The following is a 23,941-nucleotide window of genomic DNA, read 5'->3' as shown; positions in this document are numbered from 1 at the left end:
CTGCCACCAAATTCTCTTGATTATAGGAATTCGAAACTACTAATTGTTAAAAAGCAGATGATCTGCTTTCGACAAAAATCACTGTTGATCAGTCTGCTCATTTGATCTCTTGATTAAATCTTGATTTTCTTATTCCCCAGTATGTTCTTGTTTGTAATTATTTACTAGCCACATACTCCTCTTGACAGCTGTGTGGATGAATTGGACATTCCTCTGTTCATCTCCCCTTTGACCTACAAAGTAGAAAGGCAACTTTATACTGTGATCAAAAGAAGCCTGCTATGGTTACTTTGCAATAATCTATTGCATTTCACTTTTCCAAGAGTAGGGGTCAAATATGCAGTTTTAGTTATTGTTTAGAAATAAATGTAACAGAAATGTGTTCCTTTCAGTGTTAAATTCAGCTGTTCATTCTTCATCTCACAGAATATAAACCAACCTATATGCATAATACTGAAAAAAACAACAACAACAACAATCAAACAAGAAACTACTATTTAAATAAAATATGCAATCCATCATGCAGAAACTTTTGTAATATTGTTTTACTCTAAATTATAAGGTGATTCAAATTCATATATATATTTACTCAGAAAAACTATTTTTATAGCATTTTAAAGTAGTTTTATTGTAAAAAATGAGCTAACATTATAAATTAATTATCTATTAATTTACTATGAAATAATTAACAGTTAATACATTTGATTAATTTACTGTAGCAGTAAAGACCTACATCTTTACAGTTAATTGTAGTCATTTTTGAAATCAGATTATCAGAACATATTCTGGGTAAAACAAGCAATGAGTCTGTATGACAAAGTTCCCCTTTATTCAGATGTGCATGAACAGGAGAGTGATGCCAAATTAAACAACGCCTTGTACTAGGAAAGGAGGAGGAGAATTAAAAGCCATACCGGTTAAAAACGGGACTGTTTGGTGGTAAGAGCATCCAGTCTGACTGACAAATGAAAATGAGGTGCTGTGTTTTTCTGTATCTGCTCCTGCAGGTTTTGGGAAGTTTAGGTGAGTGTGACATGATTCATTGACACAGACTGGTAAGACATAAAGAATAATTATTTGATGATACTCTGGTAAGACTAACATGTTAGTATTTGATTATCAATGGAAATAGATATGCAGATTATGTACTTTGCATTGCTGAAATATGTCAACAGTTAAAACTGCTTATGTTTGTTTTTATCAATAAAACATTTAACCTTTGACCTCTGACATGCAACCATAGGCCTTCCTCTGTTTGAGCTCAGCTCTAAAGCAGATGATGCTCTACAGATGGCCCTCGATCAGATCAATGCACGTTATGCCAGGAATCACCTCTACAGAGTGTCCAAGGCGTCTGTGAAGAGGGTCAGTACACACTCTTACAAAAACATTTATTTCTGCATATGGCAAAACTGGTGTAGGGTGACTAGGATCTTGTCATCATGGGATTTTCACATTTTAAACAGTTAACACTGGGTCATTCTAAACCCCAGGTAAACAGAATCATGAGTTATCTTGCTTCACGTCTCACATTAATCTAAATTTACCCAGGGTTAACAATTAATCCTGTCTTAATAAGCTGACATTTCACATTGTACATTCCTAAACCCTGGGTTAATGTTTTTATTTGCATTTTTACGTGCCAGTGTCATTGTTTGGACGAGCGCAGCACGTTCACATAAAGGCTTTAGAGTTGCGCATCCTCATATATTGCTGACTATAGTTTTTTTTTTTCTGAATAAGACTTTTCAACTATAACAGTAAGAAAGGAATGCGCTCTTCAGACGAGTTGACCATTTGACATTTATTCCGGTAAAGCAACACTATGTAGTTTTTCGACCTTAAAATAATGTCTCTAAAATTATTTCACTGGTAGAACAACTCTTAACCGGACAAATTCAACTGCTACCTGAGTAGCCTCCTAGCAGCTACAACCACACTCTGCAAGTTTCGTGTTCGTGTCGGTTTACACAGCCCCGTATGGAAGCCCGTTTCTGCCACTAAATAAAAAAATAAAAACAGTAATTGCTTTTTATCTTGCAATTGCGAGTTATAAAGTCACAATTCTGAGATATAAACTCGCAATTGCATGATATATAGTCACAATTCTGAGATATAAATTTGCAATTGCGTGATATGGTCAATTCTGAGATATAAACTCGCAATTGTGAGAAAAAAAGTAAGAATTGCAAGAAAAAACGTTTCACACAATTGTGACTTTATATCACACAATTGCGAGTTTATATCTCACAATTCTGACTTTATAACTTGCAATTGTGAGAAAAAAGTAAAAATTCTAATTCGCAATTACGGTTTTTATTTTTTTATTTAGTGGCAGAAACGGGCTTCCATAGCCCCGCCCATCCCTTGCCAGCAAAAGAGTGCGGCTTGCTTTACGGCATACGTCACATATTTTACTCGTAGTCTGGGTGGAGTTAGTCAACAGCTAACTATAAGACGAAACTATCTACGAGCAAACTATGCGAGCAAAAAAACTAGGCTAACATACTACCGTTCTTTTTGTTATTGTACTTTTCAATTCTGGAGTAACAATAAATAAAACTATGTAATGATATTTGTAGAACATAGTGTAACATGGGCTAATTTACCTGGTCGGTGGACATGGTTTCCAAACGAGTTTTCTGCATTAGCCGGTTCCTTCAGCTTAAGTCCAAAATTCACGTGTATTGCTCTGCCCATGGAGAAGCTTATACAGCAACAGTATTTACGACACTGGTAACAGACAATTGCGCTTATCAGCCACACGGGGGATCCGTGAGCAAATGTTCCATGGTGTTGCTTTAAATGCTGAAACTTACTGTTTTTATACAACATGAGGTGTTTCTGTGAATGGCACATGAATATGACGCATGCAGTCGGGTGTTTGTTAAGCATCTAGTCATAACATCATAACTGCATCATATCACACTGTACAAGTTTGGCACTACGATGTAGGGTTAACACCGCAAAAGCGTTGCTAACCCTACATCTAAATTACAAGTTGGAAACGTTCCTCTACCCGGGGTTAAAGTCGGTATGAAAAAGAAGTTGCATTAGTCTTCTCTTGTGATGTATATCCAAGTGAAGTGGCTTCTCGAATGAGAAAAAAAAAAAAAAGTAGGCTGTGACTTGATTTTGTCCATGGGGATTTGATTGGATTGTTGGATGGTTGTGGTTTGCCATTGCTATGATCTCATGTGAGTGACAGGTTGTCCCGCCCTTGCACCAGTAAACACATCATCAGAGAAGAGATGTTGCTGTAAGAGGGAGGGGAAGTTATTCTGATTAAAGATTATGAGGGCACATTAAAAAAAAAGTCATTTTTGATTTCATGGTGACTTTAAAAGTGTGGTTTAGAATGACAATAACCCAGGGTTAGCACAGTGTGAAAAGCCCTAAGATTGACAGATAGGCAGAAAAAGTAAAACAAAATGAATGGTTTAAAAAGGCTAGGCAACAAAAACAAAAATATCAATTGCAGCTAAATCTAGAGTTCTTATTGTCAGTGATTATCCTGTGATAACTGTTGCTTTTATTCATATTAAGATTCTTCCTCTGGGAATGGACACATATGATCTGCATCTGAGGTTTGGCATTAGGGAGACAGAGTGCCAGAAAACCTCTGGGGCCGACCCTCAGGGCTGCATGTACCGCAAAGGTTTTTTTGTGGTAAGTTATCTCAAGGTCTTCATTTACATTAATATCATGTGATGATTGACATGAATAAGGTCTGGGTTGGCGTGTGCATAACTGGTGTTTGTATGACACTGAAGGCAGTCAGTACTCTTATTTGTATCTTTGTGTATTGTGACAGAACAGCTGGTGTCTCTAATGGTGTAGTTAGAAAACTCAGTGCACTTGTACCAGGACTGTGCACCGTTCAAAACTGAATTGACAGAAATTGCAACTCAATCAGCTTCCTAGGTTGTGAATTAGTGTATAGTGTACATGACTTGGGGCACTGGTAAGGACAGTAAGTTACACATTGGGACACTGATGACTCTATTTCTGGCAGCATGACACATCTTCATTGTACAACATCACTACTGGTATTTATGAACAACAGCAGAACTGATATCTTTCTGACATTGTTTTAATGATATTTAAAGTACATTATGATATATACGTGAAACATTTCAGCGTAAATAAATTATGTTATGTTCTTTACCTGTCTATCGATGTATGTTAATGCTGAAGTATAATTAAATAATGGTTTATATTTAAAAACAAACATCTATAGCGTGTTGTGAGTTCGCTCACACGATTTGTTTTGCGCTTCAGAACTACCGTTAAAGGAACTGTAGACTTTTTCTCTTGCATTGTGGGACTTTTTAGGGAGCGAATGTTTCAGTGCACTGGTAGGATTTAGCAATTGAGACAGCATTTAAAATGGCCGACTCCCTGATCAGTGGGCTGACTACTGAACTATAGGGAGCTGATTGAGACGCACCCCACACCTTTTAAATTACAATTCACTTGCTGAATTTGAATTGAAACAGGATGCAATATGTAAATAATTTGTACAACTGGTGAGTGGTTGTAATTTTCAATATAAACTTCCCATAAATATCACACACACACACGTTGTCTAGAAACATTAAATGTTAAGTGAATGAAATAGCACCTATATTTGTATTTAATTTACAATAACTTTATTTTATAGACCATGGTGAAAGAACTATGTACAGTAAATTTATATATTTGACATTCTATACACTACCGTTCAAAAGTTTAATGTCATTAAAACTTTATATTTTTATTCAGCAAGATAAAAATATATATTACAAAAAAATATCCATTTAAAAGTCTGCACTTTTTGAACTATCTATTCATTAAGGATTCCTGAAAAAAAAAAAAAAGGTTTCAAACATTTTAAGCAGCACTACTGTTTTAATTATTGATAGCAATTAATGATTCTTGAGCACCAAATCATAGTCTTTTGTTGTCTGATTTTTAAAAATTGTGTATATCCACAATGCTCTGCAGTGACTTGACTGACTTTTCATAACGATTTCTTAACAATTTTTTTTACCGTTGTTGTTTTTTTTTTTTCATGATTCCTGTCCATTCCTATGGTGTTTTAGTCGGAGGCAGGGTGCTATATCAGAGCGCGAGTGACCCAGGAGCTTACTCGCATCATCTCTCTCAGATGCACAAAGGCAGACAGCTCAAGCTCTGAGTCCAGTGAGGAGGTGAGTGTGAACAAAGTATTTCACCATAGGCTTACAAACAGTAGCATGAGTAGATATGAGCTGAATTTTAAAGGGCTATGAAACCCTAAAACACATTTTTTTTTTGAGGTCTTAACAGATATGTACAGGTTGCACAAGAGAGAAAACAATGATATGACCATTTATGCTTATCATTAAGGGCAAAGTGGTTATTTTTTAATTTGGTTATTGTCATTTTTTCATTTTTCCAGTTTATAATGCAAGGTTGAACCAATCTCACTTAATGTGGGCTATACACATACACTCTGAGTTGTGACTGGCAACAAGCAGGAAGGGCTATAATGATTTTTAAGGCAGTAAATGTAACTTGACAAAAACATTTAATGACTATTGTGCATAAGTATGTAAACTGTCAAGGATAGTTTGATATATTGAATAAATTTTTTTATTTATTGTAAGTAAACTATATTTTAATAAATCCATGACTGAATGACTGATCCATTAATGAAATAATTTGATGTGTTAATCTGAAGTGGCTGAGACGGGCAATGTGAAATCATTTGATGACAACTTCTTTCTACCAACAGGGGAGATTAGGATTATACTACGATATAAATCATTTTGGAACTAGAGGTAAAAAATTATGTAATCTTTCACACTTACACATAAATATTGTGACCACAATGTTAATAATGCTCTTGACATTTTTGTAGACCGCACACATTCAACTTCATCACCAAGCATCAATGTGGCTCCACCAATACACGCGGGCCATCATAACAACAAGGAAATCAACGATGTTCGTGGGGACCATTTCAACAATCACCTGCCATATCACTGACCTGCAGGATGAAATCACATGAACATTCTTCATACAAATATTAAGGTGCTACAAATATAAAGCTAAATGGAAAGACTACTGTACTATGAATATTGCCACTGGCTACTCATAACTAACCTCCACTAAAACAAGATTATTTGCTGAATGAAAAGTATATATGAATAAATACCTGCTGACATCAACCTCCCCAAGAAACCCAATGAAAAGAACAGAAGCATGGATATCAACATGTATAATTTCATTTTAAATGACACATTTTGCAGAGAGATATGCAGAGCATGATGTTCGTAGACCTTAAATGGATCAAGACCGGATACTATAATAATTTAATATTAACTTCATTTAGTCACTTCTCAACAACCTGAAAAGTTTCATGATATTGTAAATACATTCAATAAACAAATTCTTCAAAAAGAAATGTGGACATGAGATATGCATACTTGTCTGTACATATGCGAAGTAGCTCTTATAGAGCCATTAGAGATTGGTGCTTACTGTAAGATTCTGAAGTTGCATGTCATGCCTGAATGGGGAAATCAGCTAGAATCCTTTGACAGGTAAAACTAACGGATATGTAACTTTTTAATGGCCTTTTCTTGTAAGGTGATAATATTTTGATACGCATGTTCTAAAATCTTTTTAAGGCATGGCTGTATTCATGAGCCAATAATACAGGTTATAATACAGGATATAAGATAAATCTATGTGAATAATGATTGTGTCATTCAGTCACATGACTTAAAAGTCCATCTCTTCATAGGTGAACAATTTGTAAAAGTCAGCTTGAATGTTCACCAGAGGAAGTAAGGACTAACAAGGAACAGCAAGGCAGTCATTTGTTTTACCTAGACAAAGATACTGCAGCAAATGAGAATATCTACAATTTAAACAGGTCTAATAAAAAAAAAAGCAAACATTCCACAGTCTCACAGAACTAGACATTGAGGCAACTCCCTGAACAACTCATCCTTCATGTTACAATTTTGACAATTACAATTAAAACACACTTAAAAGTGGCTCAAAGAATAATAGTGATCAGAATAGATGCATCCACTGAGCACTGGATCTGCCACATAAATGGTGCCGAACTAATATACCAACCAAACACACAGTCTATGTCGACCTACCCATCTAAAATTCCTCAAACATCAATAACAGTCCAATTATCTTTTTTAAAAAAAACTTCAGTCTAAAATAACGAAATCTCTTCAGATTATTAAATAATCAATAATATAAAAACAATATAAAATCAAAATTAAAAATCCCACCCAACCTCAAAGTTCAAAACATTCGTCTTCCCAAAAATCAATACGATTAAATTTTTTTTTTTTTTTGATGCAGTTTTGTCTTCCATGCAGTACCAAGCTGTTGAAGTGAAATCACAGTTGTTTGAAACTGGAACTGATGCACTGTCACAAAGTCACAGTAAAGCTGAAACTTCTTGAGTTGTTTTGTACAGAATAAGCTGAGCATATTAACAAAATAATGGCTTCCCCTCTACAACTATATGGGACAGACATGAAATTAGCAAGCAAAAGTGTCCAAGAAAAGGTGAAGTTGTCTTAGTTTGTTAGTTTGGTGCTGTGGTCCCGCTTGGGTGGGGCTGGAGGCGGCCCTCTCCGTAGCGTTGCATAGCCTGAGATATTCCCGGACATGAAACCACTACCACTGTGCCTCTGTTGGTCATGCAAAAGCTCAGGGGGAGGTGGTGGCAAAGCCATGTCATCCATTGTGGCCACAGGGTCCACTTTGTCTCCCAAGACTCGCGAAGACTTGCGTTTCAGTGTCTTGTTAAGGTCCTCCAAGAAGTTGGGCTGTGTGGTGCCTTTGGGAGAAGATGGGGGAATAGGGCCCCCTTGTATGGAAGGTGGTGAGAGTGGTGGAGACTCTCTAACAGTGTTGTTACAGCGAAGTGACGCTGGAGGTTGCGTCTTCTTCAGGGAACTCTTGCCCCAAGCAGGCTGGGGCTGAGGATTGACCACGGCTATTTTCGGAGAGACACCATTTGGATCACCTGGAAGGGGTGGCGGTGGAGGGAGGTCAGACTCCAGTGGGGGAGGAGGGAAGAATTCATTATCTGGGGGTGGAGGGGATGGGAAGTCTGCAGTTGATTGGCGGTTCTGATTCATTTTGTTCTGCAAAGCCAAAGGCAGATTTGCCAGATTGAGCTTCCCTGGTTTGGGGGGTGCCCGTGGGCCTGTAGAAAACTCTTTGGAGGGTGAGATACTGGAGGTTGATGTTGATGAAGAAGCAGAACTAGGGTTAAACTTGCTCACCAAGTTCCTGCGGGACTCCTGGTACTCCACAGACGCATTGTACTTCACGCTGGAGTTGCGTTGAGGAGTCGGTGGAGGTTTCTTGACACCTGTAGATGAGCCAGAGGGGGACTTTCTGATAGGCGAGCCTGACATTGGAGGAGGAGGAGGAGGGGGAGGAGGGGGGGTAGGACCTGGAGGAGGAGGTGGTGGTGGTGGTGGAGGTGGTGGTGAAGGAAAAGCAAGGGTACTCTCTGGTGGAGGTGGTGGAAACTCAGGTGATCGCTGTTGCTGCTGGCCTTGACCTACAGGCTGCCATTTCGGTTTAGCCTTCACTGCAGGTGGAGACTGGGGAGCTTTGTGACTCTCCACTTGATTGGTCACTGCAGGAGATGCAACAGGAAACTGGCTAGCAAGCTGCTTAACCAGAGATGGCACTGTTGAGGTTTGGCTGGCGAGGGGCAGTGTCTTGGAAATGCTGTGCTGCTTGGGTAGTGTTGGTGGGGGTTGGTTCTTCAATGGTGCTGGAGGTGGAGGAGGAGGAGGAGGAGGAGGAGGAGGAGGGGGGGATGTGGTGGTGCTGGAGCTTGAGGTGATGGAGCTACTGGTGATACTGGAAGAATGCCACATGAAGTTTTGGGTGCTGTTTGGTGTAGAAATCCACCAGTGAAAGTTTTGGGTAAAACTGCTGGTTGAATTGGCTGTTGTATTGGGCCTGGTGGTGGAGGTGGTGGTGGCGGTGGTGGATTTGGAGCTGGAGCAATATGCTGTTGAGGAGTGAGTGTAGGTGCAGGTGGTGGGAGTGGTGGTGGAGGAGGTGGAGGAGAAGGGGTCTGATTGGCTGAGGGCAAGAACTCCTGGGGTACATTGGGAAATTTGTTGGCAAAAACCTGCTTGAGACAACTGGTTTTGAAAGGTGCCTGGACTGTAGAGGGGGGTGGAGGAGGGGGAAGACCATTAGCCTGGAGAGGGGGTGGAGGAGGTGGTAAAGGGTGTGATTGGATTGGCACTATGGGTGGAGGAGGTGGTAATGGCTGTGACTGCATGGGCATTATGAGAGGAGGAGGTGGTAGAGGCTGCGACTGCATGGGCATTATGGAAGGAGGAGGTGGTAGAGGCTGTGACTGCATGGGCATTATGGGAGGAGGAGGTGGTAGAGGCTGTGACTGCATGGGCATTATGGGAGGAGGAGGTGGTAGAGGCTGTGACTGCATGGGCATTATGGGAGGAGGAGGTGGTAGAGGCTGTGACTGCATGGGCATTATGGGAGGAGGAGGTGGTAGAGGCTGTGACTGCATGGGCATTATGGGAGGAGGAGGTGGTAGAGGCTGTGACTGCATATGCATTATGGGGGGAGGAGGAGATGGTGCTGGAGGTGAGGGGGGAGGAGGGGAGGACTGTAAAACTGCTGCCGGGGCTGGAGGACCGAGCTTCAAAACAGCCATGGCTGATCCCGGCGGAGGCATTGGGGCAGGTGGAGGTGGAGGAGGAGGAGGTGGGATGTTAGCCCCTGGTGGAATATTGTTTGATTGTGGTTTGGATGCCGGTGGGACTGGTGGCACTTGCTGCTGGATTTGAGGCTGAGGCTTGTGGTGACTTGTGGTAGCCTGAGAGGCATTCTGCAGGCGGGTGATAGTGCTGTATTTGGCAAACATGGTAGGAGTGGAATGGTGGGGGATACTGGAAATAGGAGGGGGTGGGGGAGGTGGTGGAGGAGGAGGAGGAGGAGGAGGAGGAGGTGGCGGGGCTGGAGTTGCTTGGGGTGGTGCCTGTGTCAGTGTCTGTGTCGGAGCCTGATGGACACTTCCACGTGACTGTGGAATTGAAAGTGCATGTGGCTGTTGCTGTAGGTGTGGATGCTGCTGTTGGTGTGGATGCTGCTGTTGAGGCACATGATGAGAAGAATGGGTGCTATGGCTTGAATGGGTAGAACGGATTGATTCTGGTCTTGCCTGAACCAAAAAAAAAACAAAACAACAACAACAACAAATAAACAAGAATCAATAATATGTTATTTCTTAACTGAATTTCTCTAAGGCCTTTAGTTTAGTTCCCCCTAATATTTGTATATCTCCCTAAACAAATACACTTCGTTCAGGTCATCAGCTCATTAGTAGAGACTCTAAAACCTGAAATGGGTGTCATAAAAAGGAGACATTCAAAATGTACAGTTTGGTTTGGGGGGTGGGTGGGTGCTTCTACAACGGGGTTGAAAACCACTGGCACAAAAGAATAGTCTCCCATAAATGAACACTTTCAGGTTGTTACAAACCTGCATGACTTATTCTTCTGTGGAACACAAATGGAGAAATTTAGATTTTTAATGCATTTAAAAAGATTGGGGACTAAAGATTTGAAGGTTCATTACAGACCAAGAATGGTCCATATAATTTATTTGCATTATATTCCAATTCTTATTAAGCCATACAATAGCACTGTGTGAAGAGACCAGAATTTAAGATGCAATTGACTGAAAACCTTAGTTCTCCTTTGTGCATTCAAAAGCAGTGATACCTGGTTAAAAAATGGTCTGAATGATTAGTTCACAAATTAGTATGATTTCAAGTTCAACTCACTAACCCAATGATCCAGTTGTACAGTTAACCACCTACTGGAGGGGAAGATTACCAGTGAATAATGACAAAGTTCAGCCTGTTTCTCAAACAAAGCTATAAGTATTCGAATTGCATCAATTATTATATTTATTATTATATTATATTTATTGTAACTGCATGGAGAAAAGTGACCAGCACAGACTTCAGAATCATTTTGTGTTCCACAAAAGAAAGGAAGTCACACAGGTTTAAAATTTGAATGTGAGCAAATGATGAAGGAATTCTCATTTTTGTGTAAACTTTTCCTTTAAATAATTGGTTCATCTTACTCTGGAGAGTTTTATCAAGATATTAATTGAAGAAAGTGGCAAGTAAAGAGTACAGATGCATCTCTCCAGAACAGAAAGAATGTCTCTTTCCAGAGAAAGAAGACAACTCACCTTTGTGCTCTCCTCTATTTGAGTCCCTCTCTTCCAGGCCTCAGAGAAGATTGAACTAACCACACTCTGGGAACGGGCATGGGAGGACGAAGTGCCATCAGACATACCACTGTCTGTCTGGCTAGAGTGGTTTGACTGTGACTCTTTAAGCACAAACAGATTAAACGTTAGCAACAACCCATACACTTACAGTAATCCAAGTCAGTAAAATCACTATTATACCATGAAAAAAAAGGACTAGTCAGTTATTAGGTCTAAGTTACTTACCAGGTATACTGACTGAGCTTGTTCCTGACTTGATGCTGGTGCTGGAGAGAGAAGACCAGTCATAGGCAGCCTCAGTTCGCTTCATGGCTTCCTGGTAGTTCACATACAATAGCTTCCCATACTGTGCATAAAACACAAAATGCAGAAATTAAGCTTAAGCAACAAGTTATTTTTCAAATACTGAATAATGTTAGTTGTATAAATAATCTGGCATATTAACTTGTACAAGAAGAACATGTTGTGTGAGGCCATAGGTTTCATTAATTGGGTAAAAAAAAAAACATGACAAGACAAGCTATAGGATTACCTTAGCAATACGAATTCCATTGACCCATTGGTGTAGAGTTCTAACATCATCACAGCACAGGTATTTGATATATTGTGATTTCTTCTGGATCTGAGGGTGCTGTGGCCACAATAAACAATGTTACCAATACAATGAAGAGAACAAGGATTCAAGAATTTTTCTTTGGCTTGTGCTACTGATGAACCACTAGAGGGCAGCAACAAGGGTTTACGCAGTGTGTGTAATGCAGAGCCATCTGTTACACAATCACATGCCAGCTGTCCATACAGTTAGCCTCTTGTCGACAAACCATCTTTTATATCTTTAAATGTAAGCAAAACTTGGTTTTACATAATATACTTGCACAATACCCTCAAATTTAAACCTTTAAATGAGATCCCAAAATGCCAACATTCCATTCCTGGATACAATAAATGTGTAAAATGTTTGGTAACACTTTAGATTATGAAACATATTCACTATTAACTAGGAGGTTTTCCTCAATAAACTCACAATTGCTGCTTATTGATAGTAGGTAAGGTAGTTGTAGTGGTTATGTTTAGGTATAAGGTAAGGTTAAGGGATGTAGAAAATAGACATGCAGAATAAGGCATTAATATGTGTTTTATAAGTACAATATGCTACTAATATGCATGCTAATAAGCAACTAGTTAATAGTGAATATGTGTTCCCTAATCTAAAGTATATCCAAATGTTTGAGTACACAGAGTTGCTTCATTAACTGCTGAGGTTTGTTGAGATGTTGTTAAAATGCAGTACAATTTAATTGTTTGGAGTCTGTAAGATTTTGTAATGTTTTTGAAAGAAGTCTCTTATGCTCACTAAGGCTACATTTATTTGATGAAAAATACATTAAAATAAAATGAAATATTACAATTTAAATGAACTCTTTTCTATTTTTAATATATTTTAAAATGTAATTTATTACTGTGATGGTAAAGCTGGATTTTCGTCAGACATTACTACAATCTTCAGTGTCACATGATGTGTCAAAAATCATTCAGATATGCTTGGAACATTTCTAATTATCATCACACTAGAAAAAGGTTGTGCTGTAGGCACAATGAATAAAACTATTAATTTCTACAAAAATCTAAAATAAATAAATAAATAAAAGCTAACACTACTTTTTAAAAGTTTGGGGTCAGCATGATCTGGTTTTAGAAAAGGTAACAAACAAGAGCACATCCATTTAAAACAGGCTTAAGGACAACAAGCCATAATATCTCACACACACCTTGAGGGCCAGGCAGTAGTCAGTGGGGGCCTTGTACTTGCTCCGGTAGTCCTGACCATAATAAACATTAACATGGTCCAACTGCAGGAAGCACACCAAATCCCTGGAAGCCTACAGCATTCAAAAGAAACATTAATATTATTTTATATTTATTACCCGTATGTTGATAATTTGGACAGTTTAGCTTACAGTGAAGGAAATTGAGATGATAAAGGAGAATATTTAGAAAAAAATAATACTATATATAGCAGATGCAACAAAGCAGAATCAAATACACAGGAACACACCTTCAACTGTCATGTCCTTAACTGTCACAGAATTTAATACTCTTAATAATTTATTACTTAATAATCTCAAAAACCCATGTTTCATTTGTATGCTTGTACTTGATCAAATAATGATTCAGTAATGTTTTTAGCTTTAAATTATATAAGAAAATAAGACATGGGGTGGATGTCAAAGTGGATGACAAACAGCATATGTTTGTGTAGAGTATCCTCAGTGAATTCATAAACAGGAAATTCCACTCAAGAGTTCATTAGGTTCTATGTCCATGACACCAAATCATATGATTAAACAAAAACAAACACACACAATGACACTGACCTTAGCTTTGCCCTTCGGCACAAAATAGATGCCAGATGCCCTCAGCAGAAAGTAGCGCTTCTTCCAAGACTTTTTACCATCCTCTTTCAACCACAGTACTCCTTCAATTTCAGGAACAGACACTGAGCTTCCACAAAAACATTCCTTCAAGACAAAAACATCATTAAGCATTCTAAAAACATTTTATCTTGACAGACGTAGACAGATGTAAACTCTGTCAGCCATGTCAATCATCACTTCCAAAATTAACATCAAAGTGATGAGGGCTTTGGGTCACATTCATTAACTGCATGTGTATGTACAAATTTGCATGTTAAACAAGGAAAAGTTTAACAAAAATCTGATGTTTTGTGCAAAGAAGTTGCATTAGAACTACATTTTTAGCCATTTTAGCCATAGTCCTATGAAGTTAAGTATAAGTATAATGAAGTATGAAGTTAAGTATAATTTGTATTATGATGTATGCTTCACCTCCAGCAGTGCCTCCTTGTTTCTGTCTGCCATCTCAGAGGTCTCCTTCCTCCCAAGTAAATAGTTCTTAGAAAACACAACATGCAACAAGTGAATCAGGGTGATGGAATATAAAAGCTTCAGTACACACAAAGTATCATAACTCGTTACTATTACTTTAAGCCTAAATTTAAATAAGGATGTGTACATATACGCTACTGTTCAAAAGTTTAGGTTCAGCAAGAGTTATGTTTTTGAAAGAAGTCAATGCTCACCAAGGCTGCATTTATTTGATAAAAAATACAGTAAATCATTGTAAAATATTATAAAAATATTATAACAATTTAATATATATATATATATATATATATATATATATATATATATATATATATATATATATATATATATATATATATATATATATATATATATATATTTTTTTTTTTTTTTTTTTTTATGTAATTTATTTCTGTGATGACAAAGCTGAAATTGAACAAAGCAGCAGCCATTACCCCAGTCATTAGTGTCACATGTTGCTTCAGAAATCATTTTAATACACCGATTTTGTGCTCAAGAAACATTTCTTGTTATTATCAATGTTGAAAACAGTTGTGCTGCTAACATTTTTGTGGAACCCGTGATTTTTTAAAAATTCTTTGATGAATAGAAAGTTGAAAAGAACAACATTTATTTGAAATCACTTTTAACAAATGTCATTATTGTCACTTTTTGATCCTTGCTAAATAAATAAATAAAAAAACAAAACAAAAACAAATTTGATTTCTAATTCAGTATATTTTTCATTAGTTATTTTAAGTGTCCTAAGTTTCTGTGATTAAATGAAAAATTTGAATCCCTAATGTTTAATCAGATTTTTTTTCTGCATATATGTAACAAACAAAAGAGCTTCACCTGTGGGTTTTTGAATAGTGCATACTTTTCAATCCGCTCAATAAACATGAGTTTGTTCTGACTGTCTCTTGTCCAGTTGAGCAAGTTCTCCACAAGGTTCTCATGGTCTTCAAATATTCTCTCTGAGGAAAAGACAGAAATAAAGAGTGATTGAGAGTGATAAAATACATAGTTATCTACATATTGTTCCTCGGGTTCACAGGTCATCTAAGCATGTGCATGCATCCTCACCCATCTGTAGCTCAGGTATGGTCTCGACCAGGGCCCAGTCTGGACTGTAACCACAGTGAGATTTATCCAGCAGACTATCCAGCACCTGCCTGACTGTCTGCCTCTCGTCCACCATCATGGTCTTTGAGCTCTCATCTGACATGTGTACACGTATCACCAACTGATGAAGAAGATTCAAAGTGAAGCCCAGTTTGGTTAATTCAAGTTCATTTAATATTGACTTCCTACATACATATACGGCTATATTTACACACACATTTCCATAGTAAGCCTCATTTCACAGATTGTACACTAGAATGAGTCAAACGTTTAGACATGCTTGAATTTCATGAGTTTCAAAACCGTTTTATCTAAACGCATATATTTAAATGGATGACATTAGCGCAGTAGATAAATATATATTATGCCTACGTATGAACTTATTTACAAAAATAAATGACAGTTTAATAAATGCTTTTGAAATGGATGAATATGACCAGATAATGATAGAAAAACAGCCAACAAGTGGCCTGTAAACAATACCGTTTACAATATCATTCCAGGATGCACCTCATGTTGGTGGGTTTGTTTGATCAAGCTGGCTGACAAGATGGCCAGAGTGTATCCTTAGGCTAACTGTAATCTAGACCAAGGTGGGCTACATTGAATAAACTACAATATTATCAGGTTTTGGCAGGTTATGGTTCATAAATTATGTTCCATCACTGTGCATGCCATGGCCATCAGAGCCCGTTACCTAGGAGAAGCCTTCAACATTAACAAAACAAAATGTAAAGAGGTCACTTTTCCAACCCGTACTCAAAATTTTGCATGTTAAGAATTTGTGTACCACTATACAGAATGGGAATTTTATCATGAAATTTTATGGTGGGGTATAATTTTTATAATCATGACATCATGTTTTATATTTATATATTTATTAATTAATATATTTAAATCCAAGCAGTGACTCTAATGATAATCTAGTTTATTTTTGTTTTGGCTAGTAGAAGTACTGAATGGCCTGATGAGTGAAACGGTTCATTTCAAACCCTGAATATAATATAGTTCCGGTTTGTTTTGATTTGTTGCTCTTGGTCACTATGAAACTTTATAAGAAACAAATATTACATCAAGTTTAATTCAACTGAATTGAATAATCCTTACATATTATTCATATTATGGATTAAGACTTTTAAATGAGTAAAAAAAAAAAAAAAAAAAACCTTAAAACATTTTGTATAAATCTTAATGGGACAAGGGAATGGACCATTTAGTTTGTGATTCGTATTCATAAATAAGTAAAAAAAAGAAAAGAAAAGAAACCAGAAAACCAGAGAATATTGACATGTTCTTATATTTTAAGTCCTGCATATCATCATAATGAATCTACCTTTTGAAATCTTTCTCCAGAGATATAACATGGAACACACTTCCAATTCCAATTAAAAAGATCAGACAGATCAAAAGTTTCAAACATAATGAAATAAACTAATAGCATGCACCTAGTTTGTGCATTTGTTGGGATATTGTTTTGGAGAAAAAATAATTAGTACAGTATGTTACAAATATGTAGTTTAAATTGGAATGTTTGACTTTGCTCAAAGATTTATAGGACTGAATTGGAATATGATGTGGATCTTTAGAAACGTGGCCTTAATTAAGACTAACTGGGAACAGAAATGACAACTGGCTTTCTTCCCTCTCTATTTCACACCCTATTTTCTTTCTTCCTGAGAGTGAGAAACGAAGAGCGGTGAGAAAGTGTTCAGTAGGCCCATGACATCACTGCCAGGGGTCCTGAAAGTCATAGGAATATTAGGGAGTATGTGGCACTTTTCCAAGCCTGGTCTCAGCAGAAAACACTCTGCTAAATTATGCTCTCTTCCCTCTGACACATATGCGCAAACAAACATGCAAACCCACACTATATCACACATCTGGACCCGGCCTGCCTCATTATTTGACCTCAGCACAATCTATCACTTTGTGCAATGTTTCAGTTGAAGGAAATGTTTGCATACAAACTCAGAACCTTAGCAAACTGACACACTGATGGATGCAGGAAACGCTTATTTCGACAGAATAATCTCTCATTTTCACATATTTGATTTAACCGAACAACTGCTTTTAAAGGGTTAGTTCACCCAAAAATGAAAATTATTAATTACTCACCCTCATGTTGTTCCACACCCGTAAGACCTTCGTTCATCTTCGGAATAGTTAGCACGGTAGTTAAAAACACGGTTAAAATGGTCAACATGACTACAGTGGTTCAACCTTAATGTTTTTTGCGCAAAAACAAAAATAACATTTGAACAGTTGTCATATGTAGTGAACTCAGTGCAGGCTTCCTTGTTTACGTCCGAATGCTGGTTCATTATTGGTCAGGTCCTGTGTCAGCATCACACACATGCGTCATGCTGCTCACGTGTTCAGCTTCGGCCAATACTGAGTAGGTGTTCGGACGTAAACAAGTAAGCCTGCACTGAGTTCACTACATATGACAACGGTTCAAATTGTTGAATAAAGTCATTATTATTTTTTTTATTTTTTTTGCACACTAAAAGTATTCTAATCGCTTCATAACATTAAGGTTGAACCACTGTAGTCACACTGACTATTTTATCAATGTCTTTACTACCTTTCTGGACCTCAAAAGGTGCAATGACGTTGCTGCCTATGTGTGGATCAGATACCCTTGGATTTCATCAAAAATATCTTAATTTGTGTTCCGAAGATGAACGAAGGTCTTACGGGTGTGGAACGACAAGAGGGTGAGTACTTAATGACAGAAATTTAATTTTTGGGTGAACTAACCCTTTAGTGTACATGTTTATGACATGCTTTGGCTAAACTGAATGTGACATTTTTTCAAGACATTGCTCAGATGTCCAAAATCAACATGCATTACATGCAGTTTTTCCAAAAGTCTGAGACCACAAGTGAAAATGTTTCTTTTTTTCTCTCAATTTAATTTTTTTATTACAATTTACATATTTTATTATCAGCTATTTGAGCTCACATTGACTACACAAGTAGAATTTAAAATATTTCTTATAAAAATATTTGACTTTTTTTTTTCTCACCAGATTTTCAATGGGGTCTCAGACTTTTGGGACCCCATTGTATATTACAAAATTCGGCTATGTTTTTTCTTTTACTACTGAAAGCATTTTTTGACGCAGTATCATTCTGTATCGGTCTCGCTGCACCATTGCTGCTCAATGCTGTCAGTTTTCTCTATACACATAATGAATGGAAACACTCATCTGTCTTGGCTATAGAGCCCCAATCACTGTACTGTATCTAATTCATTCACTTGGTATTAGTATGTGCCTGGTGGCATTTATTTTGACAGCCCCTTTCAATGAATGGAGCACTAGGATAGATAGTCTCTCACAAATAAACAAAACTTGGACCAGTTTACATGACAATAAAAAAAAAAAAAACACAAGAAAAGAACATTTTAAACATGTAATTTCAAGCAAAACCTTCACCGACGGCTACAAAGGTCTTGTTTGTGCATCTTCCGTTCTAAGCAGACAGAGACTCACAAACACATGGGTGACCTATTTTCTACTGTGCATTCATTCTACGACTTCTCCTGCTAGAGTGTGTGAAGGGCTGCATCATGCAGTTCAAAGAGGAGGTTTACTGACCCTTGGGGGATTCAGAGATTCACAGCGATTTCGACTCACCTTTTTCACCTGGGCTTCTTTAATTTTCTCTAGTGCCACACGGATTTTCTCAGCCTTCGCTTTGGCAGCCTGCTCCTCCTGTGGATGACACAATGACATGTTAACAAAGAAACACTTGCAGAGCATTACGCCAATAGTCTAACAGTTTCATCCGTCACTGAGGTATGAAACCAGACAGGTGGATTTCTGTTTTACACATATCCTCACTTACCTGCCCTCTCCAACATGCAGTCATCACATCCATGTCTGACCCTTTAAAACAATCCCTAAACAATTGCAAAGTCTCTGTATCTAATCAACCAGCAACCGAAGACACAAAAGGAAGTTACGCGATCACTCCTGAACCACTGCTCATGTTAACGGTTCCTTAGGAGAAATGGCTGCTCATTCATACAATACCAAATCAAGGAGATACACAGATTCACCGCCGCACCAGCTCGAATGTTTCAGAACTCCATTAACGAATGCTCTCATCACAAACGGCAGCTATAACAAGACTATTTCAAGGCCTGACAGGTACTTCCAGCTGAAGTTTCAGAGCTGCTGCAGGAATGGTCTGATGAAAAGCATTTAAATAATCCGAAAAACATGTCTACTGCAGCTCAGTCTGAAGGAATGTGAAGCTGAAATGAGCAATGGTCGCGACACACAGATGAAAACGCTTCCCCTCACACATCTTTACACCCCGAGTACCTTACACACAACTCTACTGCTCAACATTGGGAGGGGATTGAGACCTCCCCCTCTCTTTCTCTCTGTGAAACAGCTGCATGTCTCTGGTAGCGTGCCCAATCACAGGGTTTAATCCCTCTCACCAGCAGACCAAGCCGCCATCAGCTATAAAAGACCGTCTCGGACCTCTTCTCCAATCAGAATGTACATATACTTCTCAGCGGCCAATCAATTAGGTTCGTTTCTTTGACCTTCTTTCCATTAGCAATAAAGTTGAGGCCAAATGCAAATGATATTGTTCTCTGATCCTTTTTCTGTGGTTGTGGGAAAACACCCTCCTTTTTTGGCAGGGTACCGTGGGGATGAATGATATCTATGCCTTGTATTTATTGTTATACCCATTTATTTAAAGAAAAAAGTTGGTTATTGGAGGGGGTTTGAAAGGTCAATGATTTTAAGTCAGGTTGTGTAAGGGGGTAGTCTCAACTTTGATTATTATTGTGCCACATTTTTTTCTAACAGAACAGAGATGGGCAGATTAAGAAATACAAAGTCAGAGAGAGAGACAAATAAAAATCTTAATATGCAAAGATGAAATGCATATAATGAAGACAGGAGAGAGTGGGGAAGGAAAAACGCTGGGTATATGTGATATGAAAGACCAGCTTCTCTCGCTCAAATCATTGTCTACGGCAGATGCATATTTATGATGCAGAGAGAGAGAGAGAGAACATGAACAAAAATGGGAGAGTTCTGCAAACAGCCAAGGCACAGGCTTCGATAAAAAGCATTAAATTCCCTTTGAAGTCTTTTTTCCTTTCTCCGGATCTCTCTCTGTCTGTGTCTGAGCAGAGAGCCTGTGTCTCAGCAGTCTGCAGTGAGCCCATCCAGAGTGAACAGGAAAGCTAACACTGTTTGAGAGGTCTGATGAAATCATGATGAAAATCAGAGTGGGATTTCAAGAACATCTCTGCCTCAATTTGTGTAAATGCTTAATGCCTTTGTCTAATGTCATGACAAATAAATAAAACTTAGATGACTCAGCTTTTTTTTTAAAAGAAAAAATAACCCTAACTAAAAGGACAAACTCATTATTTAATGCCACTTAAGACTTATTAGAAATTCCATTCTCAAATCATGTCTGAATAACATAGATCACATTTTGCACACTAACAAACTAAGAAATTCTGAAATGAATTCAAAATAGTTATTCCTGTAAACATTTCGTATACATATAAACTTTAATATACCAGAAATAATGTTGTAATGCAGTACAATGAATAATAAACCGTATCAATTGGGCCGTAGCACAAACTTCATGGTTTAACAAAAGCTCACACATCCTTGAAAAATCAAAGTGGCGTCAGATTTATGGTGTGTTCCAAACGGGATATATCGCCCTCCGAAGGGCACTTCGGAGTGAAAACAATCATGGCCGCCGTACTGAAGGGTCGTTCCAAACCGAAGTGCTCAAAACTGGCCACTTCAAAGGGCCCTTCGGAATGAAGGATTTCGAAGGGTATAACTGATGGACACTTCGGGCCCCCATGATCCTTTGCACAGCGAAGTTGTTTGACGTCACAGAATAGGTACAGGAGGTTAGGAGTTCGATTTTACCTATAAATGTATATAGTATTTTTCTATACAATATTTATACAAGTAAAATTTGGTACATTATTATGGTCAAAATGAGATTGTACTTCAACAAAAATACTTTGTAATTTATCAAATGTTCAAATACATAGACAATTTATTTAACGTAACTTTTACAGTAGCTTATAATGTTACTACAGTAAATTAATGTGTATTAATACAAAGAGTAAACCAGGGGGAAAAAGACGAAGGCTGAAGTGCATTCCAAAAAAATAGTTTTTTTTGACCCCTACACCCTTCATCCCTTCGAAGCTCTCACTCCGGAGGGTAAACCCTTTGAAGGGATTAGGGCATAGGGATGAGCCCTTCCGAATGGAACGCAGTGTTAGATTCTTATTATTTAGTAATTCCACATGACAAAATGCCCTTAACCCACAATTCCCTGCACCTACAAATGCATCTACATTGGTATGACAACATGGGAATTTCAATCACATGCATAATAATATCTGTTTTCAGGAATAAATTAAAAGCAAGATATTATTTAATTTAAAGCTTTTTGTTGTTAGCTAATTAATGTTTATTGGAAAACAAATACAAGGATGTCTGTGCTGCATGGCTAACAGAATTATTAAAAAGATAGCTGACCCAAAAAAATCTTTCATTACTTACTCACCCTCATGTTGTTACAAACCTGTATGATTTTCTTTCTTGTGTGGAACAAAAAAAAGATGATATTTTGAGATTTTTTTTTTTTTTGGCTACACACTACTCTACAAAATATATATTTTTTGTGTTCTGCAGAAAGAAAGTCAAACAGGTGTGGAATGACAAGGGTGATAGTATTTCCATTTTTGGGTGTAGTATCCCTTTAAAATAATACTGAAAGAAAGTCAAATTGTCTGTGATTCAATATATATTAAGGGAATCGCTAGTGTTACTATAATACTTGTACAACAAACACAAATTTCACACACAAATTGTGGCATAAAAACCAAAGAATAGGTAAATCTGTTTCAGTTTTATATATGAGCTCTTGAAATAAAATTAAATGATGAGCAGCCATTTCTTCAGGGAAGCAGCGATAACTTTGCTAGTGTCCAAGGCGTTCAACTCAAACACACAATGTAGCTTACAAAACCCAGCACCTCTCTACAAAACTGTTTTATATAAGTGTTGTATTTAATTAGTTCACTTCAGAATTTTTAGGAAATTTTCATTTACTCACTCCCACGTCATCCAAGATGTTTATGTATTTCTTTCATCAGTCAAAAAGAAATTAAGGTTTTTGAGGAAAACATTCCAGGATTTTTCTCCATAGATGCTTTGTAGACACTGGATCGGTACTTTCGACCTATGTCACGCTTGACCTTTCCAACGTGATTACGCAATGCGTGGCAGAGCAGAGCCAGTGCAAGATGAGCATTTGTGGTTAAAAAGTGTATACATTTTTATTTATTTATTTATTTATTTATTTTTTAGAAAATGACCTATTGTTTTGCTAGACAAGACCTCAGCTGGGATCGTGTAGAGCCCTTTAAGGCTGCATGGAAACATGCAATTTGGACCTTCAACCCGTTGTACCCTGGTGAAGTTCACTACATGGAGAAAAATCCTGGAATGTTTTCCTCAAAAACCTTAATTTCTTTTCAACTGAAGAAAGAAAGACAAACATCTTGGATGACATGGAGGTGAGTAAATTGTCAGGAAATTTTAATTCTGATGTGAACAAATCCTTTAAGATTCACATTTCTTAAACGAGGAACAAAGAATGTTTGTAACTTTATCACTTTATATTTGTAATGAAAAACACAAACTCCTAAACATTCTACCTAGAATCTGTGAATGCTGACAACTGACCATTATAAACTAGGAAAGCTGACCTAAATCAGTTTTTCAAAGAATAAAGTAACAAAATACAAGAAGTAATACATGATAAGACATGTTTTCTTGTTACAGAAAGGTAGGATTAAAACATTATGGAGGACATAACATTATAGACCCTTTAGACTGGATGATTTGATTTCAACTTGAAATGGCACATATATGAAGATGGCAGCAAAGAGAGAAAAGAAAACAGAAGATACAACTCTTTAAAAATGTAAGAAGGCAGTGTGGGTGGAGCAAAGTGTCAAGTCTGACTAGAAGACTGAAGACTGAGGTTAAAAGGCTTTCTGTGGACACATGAACCAAAAACATGCAGAGAAAGGAAAAGGAAGCAAGCGAAAGGAGGCGTCACCTTGGTCAGCAGGTGAGAGGGTTTTCCTGCAATGTTTTTCAGAATCAGAGAGGTCTCCCTGTCCAGATACGAGTGCTTTAGGGTGCAGGGAAAAGACAAACAGAGATTAACCAGTGCAATGATTACTGTGATTTCAAAAATGATAGAAATACATACTTGATTGTGGTAAAGCATAGAAAGTGTGGAAGCACTGCTTGAGCAACAATTACTCAAAATCAGAAAGAGGTGGCATATAAAAGTGTGGATAGAAAACAAATATATACAAAAAGAACGCAACTTATTTTTGTCCACAACAAAATATTGTGATCACAGTTGCTGAGAGCACCTCTCCTGGGGTCCTTTTCGAACCAAAATGATGACGTTATGAATCCTGGAATTAGGTTTGCTTAGAGCCTGTACTTTGAGAATGAACATACTGTGTACACATATCCTTTACCCCAGTCATGCACACACACACACACACACACACACACACACACACA

At 37.6% G+C, this 23,941-nt stretch overlaps 2 protein-coding genes across 2 annotated transcripts in view; one reads left to right on the top strand and one right to left on the bottom strand.

Moving 5' to 3' along the window:
• The first annotated feature begins 876 nt into the window (after positions 1 to 876).
• spp2 (secreted phosphoprotein 2) lies at positions 877 to 6,430 on the top strand. The gene is made up of 6 exons (XM_048197094.1): positions 877 to 1,023; positions 1,244 to 1,365; positions 3,547 to 3,669; positions 5,085 to 5,192; positions 5,759 to 5,804; positions 5,885 to 6,430. The coding sequence occupies exons 1-6, from the start codon at positions 966 to 968 to the stop codon at positions 6,010 to 6,012; spliced, it is 585 nt and encodes a 194-aa protein (XP_048053051.1). The 5' UTR covers positions 877 to 965; the 3' UTR covers positions 6,013 to 6,430.
• Positions 6,230 to 23,941, bottom strand: part of raph1b (Ras association (RalGDS/AF-6) and pleckstrin homology domains 1b) — a 63,274-nt gene continuing 45,562 nt past the window's right edge. Inside the window, 12 exon segments of the mRNA XM_048197086.1 lie at positions 6,230 to 8,846; positions 8,849 to 10,219; positions 11,263 to 11,405; positions 11,530 to 11,650; positions 11,837 to 11,935; positions 13,074 to 13,184; positions 13,680 to 13,823; positions 14,151 to 14,216; positions 15,045 to 15,166; positions 15,276 to 15,435; positions 18,956 to 19,033; positions 23,460 to 23,534. Coding sequence (XP_048053043.1) covers positions 7,575 to 8,846; positions 8,849 to 10,219; positions 11,263 to 11,405; positions 11,530 to 11,650; positions 11,837 to 11,935; positions 13,074 to 13,184; positions 13,680 to 13,823; positions 14,151 to 14,216; positions 15,045 to 15,166; positions 15,276 to 15,435; positions 18,956 to 19,033; positions 23,460 to 23,534 — 3,762 coding nt within the window. The 3' untranslated portion in view covers positions 6,230 to 7,574.

This window comes from Megalobrama amblycephala, linkage group LG7 (assembly GCF_018812025.1).
Source record: "Megalobrama amblycephala isolate DHTTF-2021 linkage group LG7, ASM1881202v1, whole genome shotgun sequence".
NCBI lineage: Eukaryota > Metazoa > Chordata > Actinopteri > Cypriniformes > Xenocyprididae > Megalobrama > Megalobrama amblycephala.
The sequence above is the reverse complement of the archived record's forward strand: the minus strand, read 5'-3'. Positions and strand labels throughout refer to the sequence as shown.